A 22,818-nucleotide genomic window follows, 5' to 3' on the forward strand; every position below is an offset into this window, starting at 1 on the left:
CAATTATCTATTGGTTTTATTATCGATTTTTTCATCGATTTTATTATCTATTTCGTTATCGATTATTTATGGATTTTGTTATCGATTATTTATCGAATTTGCTATCGATTTTGTTATCGATTGTTTATCGAATTTGGTATCGATTTTGTTGTCGATATTTTGTTGGATGTTACTATCGATTTTGTTATCGATAGAGAGTAAAGACGAAAATGAAGATAAAGGAAAACAGAATAAGATAAATGTAATTAGAAGAACAGGGGTAGAGGTAGGGATCTAGATAGAAAAAACACAAAAAATATAACCTTAAGCAGAAGCAGATGTATGTATGTATATTGGTTATGAGACAAAATAGATATTTAACGTAAGTTTCACTTCTCCAGTGTGGCTCAGGCGCGCTTACTTTTTTTCCTTGTAGCTTTAACCATTACCGCTTGGTTCGGTAAGATTTTAAGATAATATTGTCATAGAGGTTATTTTAATTGTTGTTTATATTTATTCAATCTCGCATTAAAATCTTAAAATATTTTTTTTCGCAATAAGCCACATATTGTTTCACGAGAATAATTATAAACTTTCACAGGCACAACCAATGTACTATGTATATAAAAATAGTGCATGCACATTTCATTGCGTGCTGAGCTATATTATGTAAACGCCTTTCATGCACACTGCCAGCTTACTCAGCAGGCATACGCTGCGTATGAGTAATATTTAATTGTGCTTTAAACGCAAAACAAATTAAAGTTGTTGTTATTCGTTTTTCGCGCAAGTTTTTTTGTCTTAAATATCAGCAATTAAACTACAATCACTCGCAATTCATAGCAATTATACAAGCCGTGCCATTTTAACATTTTTGTTATTCATTTTTTAAATAAAATTTATTCTTAAAAACACGTATAAATCTGAGTTTCAAACTTTGTGCAATATGTAAAAAAACCAACAAACTTTTGGAAATTTTCGAGCTTTTTAATCATAAATGCACAGATTGGCGCTTACACATAAATATTTTAGGGCGCGTTCACACAGAAAGTCGAGCGGTGCCCACTATTTTCTTCAGCCATACACGGTGTGTCGTCGTCTTCCCTAAAGTCACATTCCGGTCATGAGAATTGAGAAGATTAAATACCTAGGGTCTGTTAAAGACTTTCTAATTGTTCCCAGTATTTATTTATGTACAGCATTCAGTAATTTCAAGTTCGCTTAAAGATTACGGTCCCACGATAACAGCTGCTTGGCTAAAATGAAAACAATAAGAGTTTTTACAAAAAAAAAAAACGAAAAATCTTTATGGAAATTTCTTCGGGTTTTTTTCTTGGTGCTAACCTAAAAACTCTTCATGTCTAGGACTTTGTGTGAATACTATCTATTCCCCATCAGTGCCATTTAAATATGGCTGAAAGTATGAAGAAAAGAAAGTGTCGTTACTTTATTGAAAACTTTTGTTTTTAATTTAATTTTAAAAATTTTCGAAAAAGCGATTTGTTGTTTTTCTTTAAAGTCTATATATAACTAAAAATATATTAAATATGTACATATGTATGTATGTGTAACCGGAGAAATTTAAGTTAGAAAAATAAATTTTCCTAATATCCGCCACCGGAAAACTTCTAAAACTAATTCCAGTTATTCGTAATTTATTAGCCAAGCAGAATTGCCAACAACCAACCTATACAAACATAAGTGGTTTTGTAATTGAAAATATTCAAAAAGTGGCAACAACAAAAGGGCCATCAAATGTGGGCGGCATTGAAGTGGCAATTGAGCTGCATGCAAAGATATCTAAGTATGTACATTAGGCTGCATCCCTCCCCATACAAAAAAAAACGGTACTGCTTTCCCATCTTAATTATAAAATCTATAATATTTTAAGACTTTCACCGAAATATTTCGTACAAATATTAAGATTTACGTGAGCTGGACCGATTTGAAAATACCTCCAAAAATTTCGTTTATTGTCAATACAAACGATTTTTTAAGTTTTTTTTTGCAAAACCTCACCGTAGATGATAAAATAGGTTAAGCTTAAAAAATTTGCATAAAAATATTAAAAAAAAACAAATTTCAACGGAATCGCTATAATGATTTTTTTTGGTGATGCAGTCTAATGTACATATATCTACGTATGCATATTAGTGCGGGTCATTTTTTTTTCTAATTCTAAATAGGCAAACTTGCTGACGAAACTATGAGTCCAATATTAACTTGGAGTTTGTCAAATTGCGAAAATATAGTGCGAAGAAAATGTGAAAATTTTCACTGTTGCATCCTCTGGTGGAAGTTTTAAGAAAAAGTTAAATGTACAAATGGAGTGTTCAAACAAAAAAACCTCTTATAGCATGTTTTTATACAAATTGTAAGCACTCCTTTATGACACTACAGCAAAATTATAAGAAACATATTTTCGCAATTTGACAAACTCCAAATTGATTTTAGACCCATGGTTTCACCAGCAAATTTGCTTAGAATTGCACATAGAATCCTCCTGTGCTATACGCGCATAGTCGAAAAAATAGCCCGTACAAATTGATCCGCCCTAATGAATATGCATGCAAATATGAGAGGAAATGAAATTTCCTTATTCCAATTGTTACTGTTGCCAATGACAATAACACTAATCCATACATAAATGTTCTATGGACTTTTTTATACGAGTGCTCGCACAAACAAACAAATGCATTCACCTGTCATGTACACATATGCAATAAAATGTTATAACAATATAGCTGACAATAAAATGAAATAACAGCATATAGAAAAGGTAATTGTGCAATACCACTGGGTGATTGTAATTGAACCAAAAATGGCTTGCAACAAAGGTGTGCCATAGCAAACAAAATGTGCAAGGGCAGAAAAATAAAATGTCTAACAATAATCGCCACAAAAAAAAGATGAAAAGGACTGGAAAAACAAACGCACAGTTATACATACGTACAACTTAGTGTTAATATATGCACACATAGTTACATACATATATTATAAGGGCGAACTCAAACCGCACAGGAAGCAGTTAAAAAAAAATATATCTAAAAAAATTTGGTTTTTCTTTTTTCCAGGTTTTCACAGTTTTCGAGAAGCTTTACAGTTTAAATGAATATGTACTCCTTACTTTGAAAATGATTTTGTATCTGTATTTTTGTTACGGATTTTACGTAATTATAAACTCTTTAAGATCTTTTTAATATACTTGTCCAGCACTGAACTAACTTCCACGCCATGGATCATTTACATGTGTCAACAGAGACACAAAAAAAAAAGTTGCACCAAAGTTCACTAGAACTAACTACATAGCAATGATAAAGTGTAGCCGCCGCATGAAAAGCAGAAGTGTCAGTTAGACGCATGTTGGTGTGGTTAGTTGCAGTTACTCGTAATTAAGGCATCATTAGTATACTACAGAGTGGGGCGCGCAAAAAAAATGAATTGTATGTTAGTTGAAGTGAAATATAATTGCCAGCGGTAGAAAGTTTTGACGGAACTAATGGCACACGCGTGCATGAATGTGTACACTTATTTATGTACTGATGTTTTAATGTACATATTTACCTGTGTATGTGCGTTTCGTGCAATGCGGAGTGCAATTGGGTATAGTCGTTGCGCTGGGTATGCAGTTACAGTTGCACGGCTATACTCAATCCCGACTCTTGCGTCCTCTGGCAAGCAATGTCTGGGGCCTTGGGAAGTCTACTACAGCTGCCATGTAAAGGAGCGCGAATTCGGAGTTGGATTTGTGGTGGGAGAGAGACTCGAAAGCCCGAAAGAACAACTGGTACGATGAGGAATGTCAAGAAGCCGCAGAGAAAAAAGACACCACCTATAGGGCCACGCTGCGATCGGGCGCAACGCGAGCCATGTGGGAGCGTTATAGGTCACTGATGAAGGAAACGAGACGCATTTACTGCAATAAGAAGTGATAGGCCGAAATACGTGAGTGCGAAGAGCTTGAAATGCTAGCCGACAGGAAAAAAGCCCGAAAATTTTAACAGAGGGTTAGGCGACTTACGGAAGGTTTTACGACCAGGGCGTACTCCTGTAAGAACAACAATGGCGACCTAGTAACTGATGCCCAGAGCGTACTTAAATTATGGAGGGAACACTTTTCCACGCTACTGAGCGGCGCCGAAATTAGTGGAGAAAACGAACCCGAGCCCCCAGTCGATGACGATGGAGTCGATGTTCCACCACCTGAATATGACGAGGTACGAATAGCGATAGCACGCTTGAAAAACAATATGGCCAGATGAACGCATGCCCGACGACTGGAATTTAAGTGTGCTCTGCCCAATCCACAAGAAAGGCGATCCCGCCATTCGCGCCAACTACCGCGGCATCAGCCTTCTAAGCATAGGTTATAAGGTCATATCGAGTGTATTGTGAGGTGGCGGTCAATTTTGCATGCTCATACCGCAAAGGAACGATATGTATGTACATCCATAAGTGGACCTCCAATTTCACAAGCGTTTTGATGCAATTTTTTTTTAACTTTCCCTAACGTCAGCAAACTATGTGCATACATATGGAACAAATCATGCAGCAAACCTTTTAAAGTCATACAAATATAAGCGCAAAAACAACAAAGCAACAGCGCCGTAAGTGCATCAGCGTCAATGCAAAAATGCCAGTTAAAGTTGGTATTAATGCCAAAGCTGAAGCTGGCTGATTGACAACATCAAAGCGAATATGCAGGGGCAGCAAGCTATGTAACTACAGCAAAAAAAAAATATTGAAAACAATAAACCAACAGCACCAATTGCACTTACATAAACATACACACATACACACATATGTACAGCCATGCAAAGCGTGCTAGCGCCAGCATAAAAATTCAGCAAATGCAACAAAAAACCGCTTACAGCCAGCTACGCAATGAGTTGCAAATTGGCTGCAGCGTATTTCAGTTTTTATTTCTGCTTTTGTGGCTGCTACAAAATTGTTCATTGCTGACTGAGTGCTGGCAAAAAGCAGAGAAAATCGCTTGAGTGGCAACTTGGGGCTGGCACGAGTGCGAAAATGAAGTTGATTTGCGAAGTGAACTTTCACATACTACATACATTCTCGTATACATATACACACTATGTATGTATGTATGCACATGCATAGTTTTTCCTTTCAACACAGATGTGAGTTATATATGTGTGTATGTATGTACATATTTTTCCCATTTTTTTTCTGCAAATTGATTTGCGTGTAAATGAAAAGCTACAAAGCCACGGTGAGTACTTTTGAACACGCGCACACCATTGCGTCGTAAATCGAATTGAATTCGTTTGGAAATGTTTAAAGTTTGTTTGATCATGGCGAGCGGAAATTAAGCTCCAAATGCTAAGTGAAAAGCTGAGGTCTGCAAAAATGGATGTAAATTTTAAAGACCGTTAAGGTAATGGCATATACGTACATATATATGTATGAATGTATGTACTGAATGTTAAAAGCTTCACTTGTAGCTATACGCCTAAGGAGCCTAGATTTTTGAATCGAATTTCCTCAGAAACTGAAACCGTTACTAAGAAAGTAAGTTCCTCTTCCCTTTATACTAAAAGTTGTGAAAAGGGTCGAATATAAGCATATAGGAGACATAAAAATCAATTAGCCTTTAGAACAGCAAGATCATCCGTCAACGTTTTTCAGAATCTCGTGAAAAGTTGCTTGCAGGACCTGGCTGGCTGGCTTTGATAAAGCGGAGCACTCTCTTAGAGACAATTTCTTTGGGCGAAAAGAGAATGATGATAGCGCATGCAGAACCATAACTTTGACTCTAGGACTGTTCACAGCGGGCAGGTATCTCTCTTTTATTATGATCCACCTTAATAGGCTTTCTACTCTGTCCTTGTTACGGCAATTAATCAGAAGTTAATTTTAATGTACCATCTCAAACCTTCCACAGAGAATGCGGAACACAGTGGCCCAATTATGCAGGAAAACAGAGATGAAATCCCCACGCCCTTATTCCATTCCAGACCGAGTGCTTGAAGCCGCATTGCGAAGTCGAGTGCAGAAGTACGTGTCGGTAAATTAGTAACAGCGATGGGAGGAGGGGGAGGACCATCAGACATGCGGTAGATCTACTGTGGTAGTGACCATGATAGTTAAGTAAACAGCTGGCTGAAATAGCGAAACAGTTGGAAACGACGGAAAGGTGGATCGAAGATGGGAAGAAAGCTTTAAATACAGCAAAACTGCAGAAAATACTCGTGATCCTCCAGTATGTTAAAGTCCCCATATATCTTCGAAGGATAGTAAGCAACTATCGGTCCGACCGCATGTTAGTCTACGGCAAAAATATGGAGTCAAAAATATGATATCTTCGGTGCCGTGCCACAAGGATTCGTCCTCGGACCAACACTTGGAAGGCCATGTGCGGCGTACTCTGCAATGTGCGGCGTACTGCATACTCTGAAGCTCTTCGTATGCACGCTCGGTAAACGGAAAAAGGTCTGGCGCTGGTATATCAGAAGACTGAGGCAGTTTTAGTCAGCAGGAGGAAGTTATTGTTTGCGGCAACGAAATAGCCTCGACAAAGACCTGAAACACCAATTTGGTGGACAGAGTTGAAGACGAAATCCTACTTTACCGACATTTTTCTGTAAGACTATGTTGCGCGTTCCAAACAACGTCAGCGGAACAGCGTTGGTCATAGCAGGTCTCTATCCTATTCACATAGTGGCCAGAGAAATATTTGTGGCTACGAATAAGCACGAGAAAGAAAGGGTGACTAACGGGCGGGTAACGGTGGACTTAAAGAATACCAGCACAGATTTACCCACCTTCTATACCCGACAAGTAGTCGGAAGAAGTTGAAGATTTTGGTTTTCGTGTGTCCGAAATTCAAAACCTAAAGGGACGACTTGAGCATAAAGCAGGGGAAGCCATTTAAAATTGATAACCTAGTCGATACCATGATTGAGTCAATAGCAAACTCTTCTATAGTTCCTAAAGCAATACTAGCAAAAAAACTGCTTCAAGGGGAACAACTCTGTTTGTTTCACGAAAATAAGGAAATGAAACAGAGGTTCTTTTTTATTTGTGCACTGAGCCGAAATGCAAGTCTTACACTTCTTGGCTTTCAGTGCTTTGTGCCAACTACACAGCGAAAAAGCTCTTAGAGCCAAGCTCATCGCCCTTAAAGAACACGAAGTCTCCTTAAAACTGGTGCGGAGTCGCCGGAGTTGCCTTCAACTCTTTAGAATCATCGCATCCAGGAATTGGGATTATCGATTATCCTATTTGCCGAGTTCGGAGACATAGCGGAATCACGGGCAATGAAGTGACAGATGTTTTTGACAGATAAAGAGCTACACACGGTTTCATAGGCCCACAACCGCTCATCGGTCTGCCATGNCGCGGAGTCGCCGGAGTTGCCTTCAACTCTTTAGAAGAATGAATGACAGATGTTTTTGACAGATAAAGAGCTACACACGGTTTCATAGGCCCACAACCGCTCATCGGTCTGCCATGGAGCTTCACTAGACGAAATTATGTGAAAATTTGAGAAAAAGTTGTATGTATCAAATACGTTTTGTTATTCACACCATTCCTTTCACACTAAAGATAGCTCTTATATGCAAAAAAATAACAATGAATAAATGTACTTAATATGTGGAAGCGTACAGCTCAGTTATTCACATTGTTTACCCAAAAAAAAGAAGAAAACAAATACTAAGTAATTCTATGAAATGAGTTGGAGATGCGAAAACATTATCATTTGACACAAGCTGAATCTGGAAAATTGAAATCAAATCAATATACGTGCTACGCATACAAGAACAATAACTAGGAAAAGTAACAGGTTTGAGACAAAGAGCGGCAGAGCTGGAAATTCACATGGCTGGCAGGAGTGTAGAGAAGGCATATAAGCACATGCATACATATAAACAATTCACCCTTACCAAGGGGAAGTAGCAAACAAAAAACACCTTACCCCATAAGACACAAAAGCTGATATTACAAAAAAAAACTCGTAAGTAAGTAAATAGTGGTAAAGCAAGTCATCTGCAAAATAAACACAGCAGAGAGCATTGTTACCACTTGTGTGGTTTTTTGCCAAAATTGGTAGAAAAAAAATCCCGTTCTCTTAGACTTTCGCTAAAATGTTTTGGGGAAAAGAAAAATTTTGAGTAGGAATCCTTCGTTATAGACTAGTAATTCAACACTTTCAAACGGGAGTGGATACGTGAACATGCAAAATTATTTGAGGTTTTGAGAATTCTAAAATAATATTCACGTAACGACGAATAAGTATTCTCTCCATTATTTAAAAATAACGATTTTTCGCCTCTTTTTCCTATTTACGGCAAATATGTAGTAAATATGTCCGTTGGCGGCGAAGTTGTAGAGGCGTTTTCTCAAATAACTGTGTGGATGCTAATACATCCAGAAAGTTTTATTATTTAGTGCCCGATTTGATATACTTACTTTTCCGAAAAGAGTTGCCACTTTTTAAAAATTTTAATTCAAATTATTTCAAAAGTTTCATCAATTATTTCAATATGCATATCAAACGAAATCGTTTTGAAAGAACTTTATTTCTTAACAGCATTTAGGAGAGTTGCCACCTATTTAAAACATCTAATTCAGCTTGAATTAAGGCAATTAGTTAATTGAAATATGGGTGTCAGACGAAAGAGGTTTAAGAAGGGTTTAGTTTAAAAAGAATTAGAAGAGGGTTGCCACCTATTTAAAAAGTTAATTTAAATTACTTAATTGGCTAAATAAATTGGCTAAAGATGGGTATCAATCGAAATGGATTTGAAAAGTCTTTATTTCTGAACTATGTATATTTGGAAGGGTTGCCACGTGTTTAAAATAATAAACTCAATTTAATTCACATGTCAGTTGAAAAATGTGTCACAATATCAGACGAAAGAGATTTAAGAAGATTTTAGTTTGAAAGTGCTTTTGAAGAGGGTTGCCACCTATTTGATAAGTCGAAATTAGTTTGAGTATAGGTGTCAAAAGAAAGAGTGTTACGAAAGGTAAATTTGAACACTTAGAATATTTTTGAATTGTTTCAAGACGGTTAAATTCAAATTATTTAATAAGTTAAATGAATTAGGTATGCACCCTTCTTTCGAATCTCAAAAGTAAGTTGACGAATTAAAAAGTTTAAAAGTAACTTTACAAAAGGTTTATAAACTGAAAAATATATGAAAACGTCCATTTATAAAGCTCTGTATACCTACTTTATTTGTTATGAATAAGTCCATTAGCCTGTAGATGGGCAATAAGGTTTCGTTTTTTTTTTCTGAAGTTAGAACTTTTTTTTAGTTATGCAGGGTGATTTTAAATTTAATGAAATGAAAAACGACACCATGCGAAGAAACTCTTAACTCAGAAACGTCTGGACGAATTTATATGAACCTAGGCACACGGATCGCTCATAACTTTGTCTTAAATTTAGAATATTTTTTACGTATGTAAAAAAGGTTGCCATCTGTCTAGAAAGTTTAATTAAATTTTGGCGTTTTACCGAGATGTTTTCCAAATTTCGTGACGTACTAATTCTTAAACTGCGCTTCCCTGAATGGAAAATTTACTAGTTCTGTTTTGGAGTGTTTTCTATGGAGTTTACAAGCTTAATAAATTTTTCCTGCAGGGACTTGCACCTTTGCCTCTATTTGAATGCAAGCATGTGTTTCAGCATAATGTCTTCGTATAAACGTTAAGGAGAAATGTTGTAAGTGAATTCGTGCATTGCTTAAATAGTTTAGTTGCCCATTGGAAGGAAACATTGCTATTTCACATTACTATTTCATACATACGTACATATTTATACTCGTATATACATACATACATATGTAGTTACAAAAATGTGTGCTTACTTGTATAAATAAATACAAACAGATCTAATTGCAAATAAACATGAATAGCAAATACAATTTTGTCACTCCATACAATTTTATTTTATTAAGACGTAAGTGTATATTATGGCAAATTCACATACAAACGCACATAAAGTGCATGTGATGAAATGACGATTTTCTACAGAGACAAAGAAACTTGGCATTGTTTCACAATAGATCCCATTAAAGTAAATAAGTCACTTAAGGCGCTTGAGCTTTTCAATATATCATTTTTTATTGGTTTAATCCATTTTCCAGTAAAAACCTATGATTTACAGTAAAATATATAAGTTCGGTTTCTGCCGATTTCTTCACGGGTTTCATCATACGTTGTACGGGCACCTGCGTAAAAAGTTCATCCAAAGCAGAAACCTAAAAATATATTACAATCATTTACTTGCTGCCTTAATAACAACCTCTTATCTATTTCGCCAACTTATTGATAACACTTTCCTACACGGGAAAAAAGATGCAACCTTTTCTATCTCTAGTTTTTATATCTACACTTTTCCTCTTTTAGTGCCCAGCCTGTAAACACTCGCACCCATTTTAGAATCAGAAATGTTTTAGAATAATGTGTTGTAACCCTAATTATGAGCTCAAAACGGAGTCTCAAAAAAGCCCTTATTTCCTGACAAAGTCCTAGTACATAGTAAAAACAACAATAAACCGCGAAAAACTCCCTTCTGAGAGTCCAAACTATTAGGAGAGTTTGAAACTACATATCGAGCCCTGGCGGCCAAAAAGTTGTCGGCGAAAATTTTTTTTCAAAACTTTATTTTTGATGCAGAAATTCATCTAGATGCTCTAGGAACACTTCTGCTTCAAAACGAAAATTTTGAAAAAAATTTCACTTACAACTTTTTGGCGGTTAGGGCTCGATACAAAGAAAAAGGAAAACATATTTTGAAAGCAAATCGGCACCGATTACAATTGCGGAAGACGTTTGAGCTGCTTTTGACAGCACTAGGAGGACGTCATATCTAAATTTTAGCTCCATCAAAGTTGGTAATGACCTCTCCGAAACGGTACTTTAATTAAATTTTTGTTTGTAATTTTTCAATAAAATTTTTATTAAACATGCAAGAATATTGTCTACTTAAGAGTAAATAGAACTTTGTACTTTGGCTACATATAAACATAACGGTATCCAAAAAGTCATAGTAAGCAAAAAGTTAAAAATGAAATTGTGCGTGCAATCAAACCAAAGTATTTTTCAGGCTCAATAACTTGTTGAAAACAACTTTGTTTTAACTTCATTTCCCTCTCAGTCATTGTTTTAAGTGAGACAATTCAGCAAATATAGAAAAACATCACTGAAGTGAACGTACATATTTTTTTTTTGTGGAGCTGATTAAGTTAAATTATAACAGCTTTATAGCTTTCTCATTATAGCTTTCTCATGTAGAAGTTATGAGTTTAGAAAAAAAGAATTAATTTTTTTTTTCAAGAGTGAATTAATAATAATAATATATTGGCGCTTACACCATATGTTAGTGTTTGGCCGAGCTTCTCCTCCGATTTTCGCCGTGCGCTTTGATGTTGTTACGCAAAGGCGAAGGACCTACAGTTTCACGGCGAATCCAAACGGCGATTGTATTTTTATGAGGAGCGGTTTTTCATGGCAGAAATGCACTCGGAGGTTTGCCATTGCCTGCCGAGGGGCGACCGCTGTTAAAAAAAAAATAGTTTTTTCTATATATTTTTTGGATGTTGCTTTGACCAGGGCTTGAACCCAGGCCCCGGGGAATGGTAGCGCGCACTGCTTACCACTACACCACAGTGGTCGACAATGTGAATTACCTTCTTTAATATAAGCCCCCGATATGCCAATGGTGATGTGAATCAAATATATAATATTCCCCGTTTATGAAAACAATTGGCCGTAGAGAAAGTCGTAAATCTCTGTGAGGCAATAGAGTTTCAGGATCTGATTACGATAGGCTAAAATTAAACTTTCAAAATATACAACCATGTCAACGAGACGTACATAAATCAATGATATTATATCTATATGTTATCTGCTGATTGAGTGTACATATCTAATAAATTTTCGCACGCTTTTGTTTAATTGGAAAGTGACGAAGTACTTTGGTTTGCTATTTTGCGTGCTAAGTAATTATTATTTTCTTTGAGGTTACTGAGTTCTTTATATTAATTGTTAAGTTGAAGGAGAGCGGGATACAACTTTTTGGGTTGGGACAACACTTTTTTATTTAAAATTAAAAAGAATAAGGGTATATTTTTTCGATATAAAACAATCCTAGGGGCTGAGTGCATTAAAATTCCGACTTCACTTATTTTGGACCACCCTAGTACACATTCATATGTATGTGCACATATTTTTTAATAACGGTTATCGGATAGTTTAAAGCAATTATTTTTATTACCCTTTTCAAATATCAAGTAAACTTTATTTAATTTCAAGTGGCACTCGATCTTTTCAACGAACACACTAAAAACTCATAAAATTTAATTTAAACTTTATTGCACTATGTTCACATAGAAGTATTCGTAGTAAAATATTTAATAGTAAGCAATGCCGGTGACTCCACGAATCCAATCCAAATGTTGGCTAATACGTTGGAAACCAGATGGCAGACCAGATTGGCAACCGCTAGCAGCCACAAATGAGGTGACACCAATCAACACTTGATTGTTGTCTGCAGCCAATGGCCCACCGGAGTCCCCACTGCAAGTTGATCGCCCATTAGGAGTGGCAACACAGATGGTATTTTCGGTAACTGTGGCCGAGCCATAGACGCTGGCGCATTCATTGTTGGAGATAATCTGGAGGTTGACATATTGCAAGTGATCTTGGCTGTTGCCCGAGGTGCTGCCCCAACCGGATGCTGTAGCCCACTGACCTTCGTAGCTGCTGTACTGGTTGAATGATGGCAGTCTGATGGGTTGAATATTGCTGGAATAGGAAACAGAGTGGATCCAGAGAAGGGTGATGTCGTTGTTGAGAGTTTGCGAGTTATAATTTGGATGCTGATGAATATCCTGAGAATGAATGGTGGTGGAATACTGATTGTAAGTATACAACGATTTCGTAGGCGCTGGAATTAAGTGAATTGAAAAATAAAATAATTTAGAAGTTACATATTTGTATAAGTAAGCACATTTTCATATCAGAATTACTCGATTGTGCAGTGAGCGGCGGTCACAACCCAGTTGCTACCAATCAAAGAACCGCCGCACCAATAAGAGCCGCTGTCCTTCCTCAGCAGTAGACCAGCCTGGTAGGGAAGCAAACCATCCCAGGCGTTGTCACCATTGGTAATGCGTCCTTCCAAAACCGGAGGTAGAGGTAAGTCCTCGATAAAGGCCGTCTCCTCGTAAACCGGTGAGGCAGAGGCAACAACCACAACGACAGCTAAGACAACTAAGAACTTCATGTTTATTGGTTCTGTACAGTGAAAGTACTATGCTTAGCCTTATTCTAGTCGAAACTTTTATACTCGTCGCACACGTCGCTGCAACGGATATCGTAAAACTTTCATGAAACAATCAAGCGTCTGATTAGGCAAATGCTGATTAGAAGCATAAATTTTCTTGCGAAATGCGAATACACGTGTACGCAATTTGGGCGATCCACAAGACGTCTTAAGGTCAGAAGACTTTTCAATGTAAAATAACTTTAGATTATAAATATATACTTTCTTTTAGAGTATATAGTAGTGAGGAAAGAGGAAAGAATACCACCCATATCTGAAAAGTATTCAAATTGTTAATTAAATAGATCCTGAGTTCTTAAATAGGTAGCAACCTTATAGCTTGGTAAATAGAAAAAAATTTCCGCATGGAGTTGACAAAAATTCATAAATCGCATCAGAATTGAGAGCAGGTCCAATAGGCGTACATATTTACATACAGTCCAGTTATAAGAATAATGGTAACTTGCGGAGCCCGCGTCCTGTGAAAAGCGCGGAAATCTTGTGAAGATATGTAACGGCTGTAAGTGAACTATCCTGATCAAAGCACCTGTTACTCATACCGGTTTTGGAAGGACAATGGTGACAATGCCTGGGATGGTTTGCTTCCGCACAGCAAACTCTTATTGGTGCGGCAGTTCTTTGTTTGGTAGCAACTGGGTTTGACCGCCGCTCACTGCACTATCGAGTAAGTTTTATATGAAAATACAAATATGCATCTTCTAAATTATTATTTTTCAATTCATTTCTTTTAGCTGCAGACAATAATCAAGTGTTGATTGGTGTTACCTCATTTGTGGCTGCTAGGGGTTGCCAATCTGGTCTGCCATCTGGTTTCCTACGTGTTACCCAGCATTTGGATTGGATGCGTGGGGTTACCGGCATGTTTTAAGGGGCGTGTTCGTTGAAAATGTCGAGTGCCGCATGAAGTGAAATAGAGTTTACTTGACATTTGAAAAGTGTAATAAAAATAATTGCAATTAATTAATTAATATTGCTTTAAACTTTCGGATAGCCGCAAATCGTTTTTCGTTTATTAAGGTATCCACACACCTACGCGATTCTGTCGGTGCGAATCTGTTCCGAGAAAAATTACAACAATGCCGACCATAGTTTTAGATGACGAACCACACACTTATGCGATTTTGTTGCAGCGATTTATTCGATCATTCACAGTTCTTCTTTTTATCGTGCCGAAATCGCAGAATGCCGCGTGTTGAGAACTAAATAGGTCAGTAGACGGATTTTGTAAAGTTAAAACAAAAATTAACTTAAGAAACCGAAACGAAACTATTGTAGAAATACTAATGGCTTTATTCATAAAAAACAAAGTAGGTTTAAAGAGCTTTACAAAGTGAAGTTTTCATAAATGTTTCAGTTTATAAACCTTTTTTAAAGTTACTTTATTTTTTATGAATAAGGCCATAAGAATACAATTTTTTATTGAAAAATATTTATTGATTGTTTATAAAATGACATTTTTCACTGCGATAGAATCGCACAGATGTATGCGTTCGTGCGTTTTCGAAGTAGTCAACTCTGTAGCATCAAAAACGGTGCGGATCCGCTCCGACGGAATCGAACAGGTGTGTGGATTCCTTTATCGTTAAATAAATTAGTAAATTTTGGTGCTTCATTCGGGGATAATTTGAAAGGTTTTAGCCCTTAACCATTACTTGACGTCACCTGCATTATTACACAACGTGGTTGGTTCCTAACTTTTGCATTAACATTAAAATTTATCCACGTCGCACTTTTCGGAAGGTCTCCTATCCAAGGATCATAATCACTCTCGTTTATTTAAAGTATACGTGGATAATAAAGAGATATTACAGCAGTTTAGAAAGCGGAGCATGTTCTGGCAGACTGTATTTTATGTCGGTTGACAAAATCTGAGCTCCTTTGAAATAATAGCCTACTCGGGCCTTCAGGAGTTTTTCTATATAATCTCTGTTATTAAAATATTTTAGCGCATGTTATTCCTTTTTTATTATCGCGATGCTGGTAACAGAAGAACAGGAAGCTATCGATTAACAAAGTCAACTACATTTCGGATACACACGAAGGGGAAACCCAAATAATATCAATGTATTAATTAATTGTGACCGCTGTGCTTTAGTGGTTAGAAGTGCGCACTACCATTCCGCAGGGCCTGTGATCGATCCCAGTTTCCGACTAACACCAAAAGAAAAAGAAAAGAGAAAGTTTTTTCTAAACAATAGTGGCAAAATTTCTTTTTTTACTATTTTACCCTGAACGACTGCGGGGTAGTCCGCTAGTTCAAAATAAAACGAAAGGAAGTCCAACTCAAACGGAAACAAAAAACAATATTTAGTGGAATACCAAAATGGAAACAATTTTTGTAGCATACCTTTCGGCTGTTATATTCCGGAATGCCTAATACATTCAGTTAGTTTACTACAGTGCTATCCAAACTTTAAAACAATTTTATTCATTCTTACTTTTACACAAAAAACCACAATTCGTAATATAGCTCAAAATTCTAGGCAAAGCGAATAATTCCAAAAATTGGAAAAGAAAAACTAACAGCAAACCCCGCAAACGTTTAACATCAGTCGCGCCAGTATGGATTTCTATCCATATTAGGTCACTCGAATCGTCTAGTCCAGGCTTTCCCAAGGTGGGTGCCGCGACACGAGAGGGTGTATGCCTGTTTCACAGGTCGAGAAGTTTTCACTTACATTGGCATACTTCGCTACTTCGCCACTTTTATAATTCCTCTCAATATCCAGGCGTCCAAGGACACGTGAATTATTCAAAATTTTTTGAAAAATTTCTGGTATGCGTTTTGATAGCCCATTTATTATAATATGATAAAGTGCAAGTTTGAAATAAATACAAAATGACTTAATTTTTGTCTTTTTTTTTTTGCTAGACATTCTCTTCCATATATGTACTATAAATTTTTGGAACATACTACTTTTTACTGAAACTTCCGTTATAATATTGGTAGCAAAATCGAAAAAAATTTCGATAACAAAATCGATTAAAATATCAATAACAAAATCGATAATAAAAATCGATTAGAAAATCGATAACTAAATCGACACAAATCTTTATAACAAAATCGATAAATAACAGGTTACAAAATCGATAAATAATCGATACCAAAACCGATAACAAATTCGATAAAAATATCGATAAAAAATCTACAACAATTTCGATAACAAAACCAATAACAATATTGATAAAAATTATCGATAGCAAAATCGATAAAAACCTTGTCTTTTTTCTATCTAACCTCCCTACCTCTATCCTGTTCGTTCTAATTATATTTATGTCATTCTCTTTTCCTTTATCTATATTTTTATCTTCTATTTTTATCTATCAAACCGATAAAAATATCGAAAAAGATATCGATAGCAAAATCGATAACAATATCAATAGAAAATCGATAACAAAATCGATCAAATTATCGAAAAAAATTATTGATAACAAAATCGATAAAAATATCGATACCAATATCGATAACAAATTCGACAAAAATATCCATAAGAAAATATACCAAAAATATCGATAAGAAAATCGATAAAAAATATCGATTGCAAAATCGATAAAAATATCGATTATTATAACGATAAGTTCCGAAAATATCGATAGAAAAATCGATAATATCGATAAAAATATCTATGACAAAGTTGATAAAAATTTCGATAACAAAATGGATAAATATATTGGTAAAAACCCGATATAAATATCTATTATTACATCGATAAATCCCGAGAATACAAAAAGTCCCGAAATAGTTCCCAAGTTGTGTCTTTCTCTATCTCAATTTATTTATAATTACCTTTATTTTAATCTTTCTTCCTCTATCTTCTTCTTTACTTTTATCGGTATCCTTATCATCATCTTTTTCTTAATATTGATCTTTGGAATTACCTTAATGTTTATCATTTTCTCTGTTTTTGTTATGTTATGTCCTTATAACAATTATATTCAACAATTTTTATTGAGCTTGAGGCCATTTTTAAACGGCAACATTTTGATAAAGGCTCTTCATTTTACAGTCGTCGCCCTTCCAGAAATCGAAGAAGCACTGATAAAAATAAATTAATAAGAATTTAGAACGACTGCAGCCACTGAGTGTGATTTCGCAGAATGAAACTATCGATCTTCCGCGGGACCCACGGTATTGATTTCGAAATGCCCGGTTGGGCGGTATCGGGAAGGTCTGTGGATTAAAATCCTTTCCCGATACTCTCGATAAAACCACAACATACGAAAATTCAAAAAATTTTCCTTAAAAACGATGTACGAAAACTGCACTTTTTTATGTTTTTTTTAGACGAAAAAGGAACAGTAAAGCAAAATAAAATAATCCGAAGATGCCAGATATTTCATTAGTTTGTTATTGTTTAAAAGTAATTTGAATGGCATGTGAATTTTTCTTGGTGAAGATTTCGAGACCCACGGGACCCGCGGTACACTTCTGAAAAGCGCCTGGATAGGCGCGTTTGGAACTGAAAAATTGAGTTTCGGGGTGCTGGATCGAGATTGAATATTTGAATATTTGGACCCGTGCCCATCTCTACATTAGACGTCGTAACAACTTTGGTTGCAACACACACACACACACACACACACACACACAGAATTGTTGAAGAGTTAGACGTTGAAGTTAAAAAACCCAAGACATGCGGTAGCCAAAGTCATCGAAACAATCCAATCATCTCGAAGTTTCTTAAAGACGCAGTATTCCAAAGATGTCCTAAGCAGTTTCAATCTCTGTCTGCTGTTACCTAAACTCAACATCCACTTCGAAGCAGAAGATACCATTGAACTTATGAACTGCCTCATAAAACTTTTTGGTAGGGAATGAACAACAACAAAAATTGAGGCTAGGGACGGAAGCGCTTTTTAAACAGCAATGAAAGCTGAAAATTCAATCCGGTACTCAGATGCCATCGAGCAACTCACAAATCGTGATCAAGATATCTATATCCGATTATTAATACTCAACTTCGTACGCTTTGCACATTCCCAGCTGGCACTGAAGGTTTTTCACTTATTTGCGTCAAATCAAAAGTTGGCTCAGAAGAATGATGCTCCTCAATATAAATTACGGCATTGAAGTAAAGCTAGAATCATTTTCAGTGTCTATAATGAACGTTTATTTACATATCTGTGTACTCTTAAATACATACATAAATATGTATATACATCAAAAATAAAGTCTATGTTTCTTAAGACAATCATTAAATGAGATTGCTTAGATGCTTTGAAAGTTCTCCCATCAGCACCCCCCAAATTTCACTCCAAATCCGACCCTGTTTCCAATGCACTCGCAGTGTTTCCAAAATCAATAGAAGATGCCAGTTTTGTCCCTAATCCAGTCCAAGTAGCTGGTGACGCGCACAAATCCAGTCGGAGCACCATGCAGACAACCTCTTTTCGAAATAAATGAAGTAATACCAACAAGTACATCACTCGATTCCAGAACCAACGGACCGCCTGAGTCCCCTTTGCAAGGAGAAGTGCCGCCAGGTGTAGATACACAAATGGTTTTATTAGACACAGTTTTGGAGCCAAAAGTGGAAGCGCACTTCGAATTTGGTATGATGACAAGACGGGCATAATTTAAATACGACGAGACGGAAGAATCTGAATAAAGCAATAAACTGACTCGTAACAAAATATATACAGGCACATGAACTCACAAACTTACCGTCGCTGGTGCGTCCCCAACCCGAAGCTATAGCATAGCTGCCGGTATAGTTAGAGTATGAGGAGACGTTAGAAGGCACCTTAATAGCTGATATCTCTCTAGAGTAGGACACAGTCGGAATCCGGATCAAGGAAATATCATTAACGAGGGTATCTTGATCATATCCAGAGTGTTGATAAATCGCACTCGAGTTGACAATGAAAGACATCCTGGCAGAGGTGCGTTGAATGCCGCCCAAGTATACTCTGCCCTTGGTAACACTGCGGAACCAAAACACACAAGTATGATTAGGTATCACTTTATAAATAAATAAATTCCGGATTTGACCGTCAACTTACTTGACAGTGCAATGACTAGCAGTTAAAATCCACGTCGGAGCAATCAGCGAGCCACCGCACCAGTGGCTACTCCTGCCGCGAGTCAGAGACAAACCAACCTGGTATGGAAATTGACCAGCCTTTGCACGAGCACCGTTTGTTATGCGTCCAGATAGCAGAGGTGTAGGTGGCAAATCCTCAATAAAAGCCAGCGGCTCGGGCACACTGTAAGTCCAAACGGCAGCTAAGATACTCGTAAAAACCAAAGTGATAAGACCCTTCATTTTGTGCTGCTGTACTGGATGAGTCTGGTGTGATGACAATCAGATACTCTCAATGTTTGGCGGATCATCACACCTCTATAGCCAAAAATTAGGTAAGAACTGATCTGACAATTATCAAATCTACGCACTTTTAAGATAAGCGCCTACAATGCCAACGATTTTCTGGGATTAAAAAAAAATGTTCTTATCTACACTTCTTACAGGTCAATTTTGCGAGTAATATATACCGACACTCGAACATATGTAACTGGAATTTTTTTATAAAAACAAGAGATTTAAATTTATTATTTTGTTTGTACTTATGACGTACTCGTATGTATATTTATCGTTGAAGAAGTATAATCAGCGAGTTGCCATAGGACTGGATATTGTGCGCAACAGGCATAAAACCTGGGGTGTTGCTGTTGTAGCGGCTAGAACAACCCCGCCCGGATCGGTTAGCCCCTCCATCATTGTTGTCAATCTCTACTAGCGGAAGACCCAGGAAACCCTCGATGGGGTCTATCCATAAGGACAGAGGCGTTAGGGTAGGGTTCAGTGGGCATGCGAAGAGATGCTTCGAGTCAAGGGGCATCTCTCCGCATGTCGGGCATTCATTTGGCACATCTGCATTTATTCTGCTCAGGTATGAGTTCAACCTGCTGCAGTAGCCAGTAGAGTCTCCCTAGGCAGACGAAGCTCTGCCTCGTCCATGTCTGGTGGTTGTGTGCCCAGAACGGCATTCACAGGTCGAGAGTCTATATAACTCGAGACTGACTCTCTGTGAATGCCGTTCAAGGCCTGACGGTAAGCTGTCGGATGGGCGACCACACAGGCGCTGCATAGTTCAGAACCGGCCGGCCAATTGCCTTGTACGTTGCCAAAAATGTTTCTCCGTCTTTGTCCCAGGTGCTGCCGGCTAACGGCTTGCGGACCTTGTTGCGGCTTTGTACTTTATTGACGATTGTGGTTACTCCGAGGATATTCCGGTTATTCACCGTCGGAATGGGTTTGTCATCGACGTGAATACACAGTTGTAGCCTCACCTCCTTTCTCCAAGTGGTTAAACGCGTTGTTGAGGACTTTGTAGGGGAGAGGTTTAGGCAGTGAAGAAGCGACAAAACTCAGCGATATAAAGGTTTGCTTTCGAGCACAAGTCATCAATTCAATTCCCAGACGCCATTATCCAGCAATTGTCAGCATAAGAGACAATCCAGACTCCCTCTGGTGGTTGAGGGAGCTTAGATATATACAAATTAAACAGCAGTGGGGAAAGGACTACCTAGTTATCCGCTTGAAAGTTATTAACGAAGTTGACAATAGAGAAACTCTTGTTATCTCAGAGAATGACTCTGACCTATATAAAACTCTATTAAAGGCAAACGAGCGTAGACAGCAGTGTAATTATTCTTACTTTTCCCGTAGACTTAAATCCGCAGTTTGTATAGTCTAGATATAATATTTATCTTCTCAAAAAAAAATTTATTTGAATAAATTTGCATTTTCAACACAGATTGTTTTTACAATTAATAGGAAATACCAGTTTTGCCCTTAATCCAGTCCAAGTAGCTGGTTACACGTACGAATCCGGCTGGAGCACCAGAGGCGCAACCTTTAGACGATACGAATGAAGTAACACCGACCAGCACATTATTTGATTCTAGAGCTAACGGACCGCCAGAGTCGCCCTGACAGGTAGAAACGCCGCCAGGAGTAGCTACACAAATCGTATTACCAGTCACAACCTTGGAGCCATAGGTTGAAGAGCAGACCGAATTAGCTATAACGGGGAGGCGGCCATAATTTAAATAACTTGAAGTAGAGGATGCTGAAAGAAATTAAAAGTTCGTATAACAAAGAACATACCTATGTATGTAGAAATGAAATTTAAAATTTTTAAAATTTACAACTTACAATCACTGGTGCGTCCCCAACCCGAAGCAATGGCGTAGCTGCCAACATAATTTGAGTATGACGAAGAGATCGAAGGCAATTTAATAGCTGAAATTTCGCTGGTATAGGAAACAGCTGGAATCTTGATTAGCGAAATATCATTGGCCAGAGTATTTTCATTATATCCAGTGTGTTGGTGTATAGAGCTCGAGGTTACGGTGTACGAGACCTTGGCCGAAGTGCGCACAGTACCGCCCAGGTAAACTTTGACCCTAGTAACGCTGCACAATTGAACGTATGTATGTAGATGTATTTCATTTATTTGTAAATATTAAATTGCTTATCAATGTGCTTACCCGTTAGTGCAGTGAGCCGCAGTTAAGACCCATGTGGAACCAATCAGAGAACCACCGCACCAGTAGGTTCCTGTGCTACGGGTTAGTGACAAACCCGTCTGGTAGGGGAATTGGCCGGCAGATGCGCGAATACCATTAGTTATGCGTCCCGATAAAACTGGAGATGGTGGCAAATCCTCAATAAAAGCCGGTTGATCGGTAACGGTGTAGGCCGAAGCGATAGCCAAGGCTAGAACTAAAGTGATGATCACCTTCAACATGTTTGGTTGCTCTGTTGCTGCAGTGTCTTGTGCGAACAACTGTTACTAACTTTTGGGCGGTGGTCATATTTATAGGTAAAACTAAAGTTAAAAGGTGTGCGATAAATCAAATTTTTAGTTATAAAATTAGAGATTAGTGGTGCGAATGCGATCGACTCGAAAGGGTTTGTAAATTTAATTTATCAGCAACTGGGAATTCACGGACTCAAGGGTTCTTAATATGTCCGTATAACTTTAACGATTATTTATTATGGACAATAGTATACTATTAAAGTAAAGTGATTTTACTATACTACTAGTACTACATGCGCTTTGAATTGATTTTTATTAGCATGCAATATAGCATATGACGATTAGTTTCGCGTTTGGGTAGACTGCGACAAAACTCTTGGTCTTAAAGTACTTATCAGTTGAGTTTATCAAGCAACACTAGACACTTCATACCCAATGGCGAAACCCAACTGCCGGGAATTTTGACAAATATTGCACATGTGCTTATGGTTTGATAATTTTTTTTTTTTTTTTGATAAGGTATTCGAATTTCGGTATTCAAAGTCCTTTAGTATCAAAGGCAACCGTTCCCAGCAAAACTAATTAATACAAAAATTAATATTTTTTTATACGCCCCTACAAGTTCTCAAAAGGCGCACTGCGAGCGTAACATAGGCTTCTGAGAATTTTGGTTGTTCCGTCAACAATGCGTCCTACTATTTACAAACCAGTTACCGGTATACTTAAGTACCTACTTTTGTATTTCATAAAAGTTA

General features: G+C 37.2%; 2 protein-coding genes across 2 annotated transcripts; both read right to left on the bottom strand.

Annotated features, from left to right (window-relative positions):
• Positions 1–12,232: 12,232 nt before the first annotated feature.
• LOC108370848 (serine protease 3-like) lies at positions 12,233–19,740 on the bottom strand. Its single transcript, XM_017626267.1, is given in 6 exon segments — positions 12,233–12,873; positions 12,875–12,898; positions 12,981–13,248; positions 18,611–18,898; positions 18,963–19,222; positions 19,301–19,740. Coding segments are annotated over 6 exon segments (1,614 nt in total). The 5' UTR covers positions 19,564–19,740; the 3' UTR covers positions 12,233–12,362.
• Positions 19,741–21,068: 1,328 nt separating this feature from the next.
• On the bottom strand, positions 21,069–22,051 carry LOC108370849 (serine proteases 1/2-like). Its single transcript, XM_017626269.1, has 3 exons — positions 21,792–22,051; positions 21,457–21,716; positions 21,069–21,370 (listed from the first exon to the last, which is right to left on the bottom strand). The coding sequence occupies exons 1-3, from the start codon at positions 22,049–22,051 to the stop codon at positions 21,069–21,071; spliced, it is 822 nt and encodes a 273-aa protein (XP_017481758.1).
• Positions 22,052–22,818: the final 767 nt, after the last annotated feature.

The sequence above is a fragment of the Rhagoletis zephyria genome, unplaced genomic scaffold (genome assembly GCF_001687245.7).
Source record: "Rhagoletis zephyria isolate East Lansing unplaced genomic scaffold, Rhagoletis_zephyria_1.1 Rzeph_scaffold_04518, whole genome shotgun sequence".
NCBI lineage: Eukaryota > Metazoa > Arthropoda > Insecta > Diptera > Tephritidae > Rhagoletis > Rhagoletis zephyria.

Excerpts from the sequence above, each read along its gene's own strand:
- LOC108370849 (XM_017626269.1), bottom strand. The coding sequence starts at position 22,051 with ATGTTGAAGGTGATCATCACTTTAGTTCTAGCCTTGGCTATCGCTTCG. Across the intron at positions 21,717-21,791 it reads GCGGCTCACTGCACTAACGG|CGTTACTAGGGTCAAAGTTT; the intron begins GTAAGCACATTG and ends TCAATTGTGCAG. Across the intron at positions 21,371-21,456 it reads TTGGGGACGCACCAGTGATT|CATCCTCTACTTCAAGTTAT; the intron begins GTAAGTTGTAAA and ends AATTTCTTTCAG.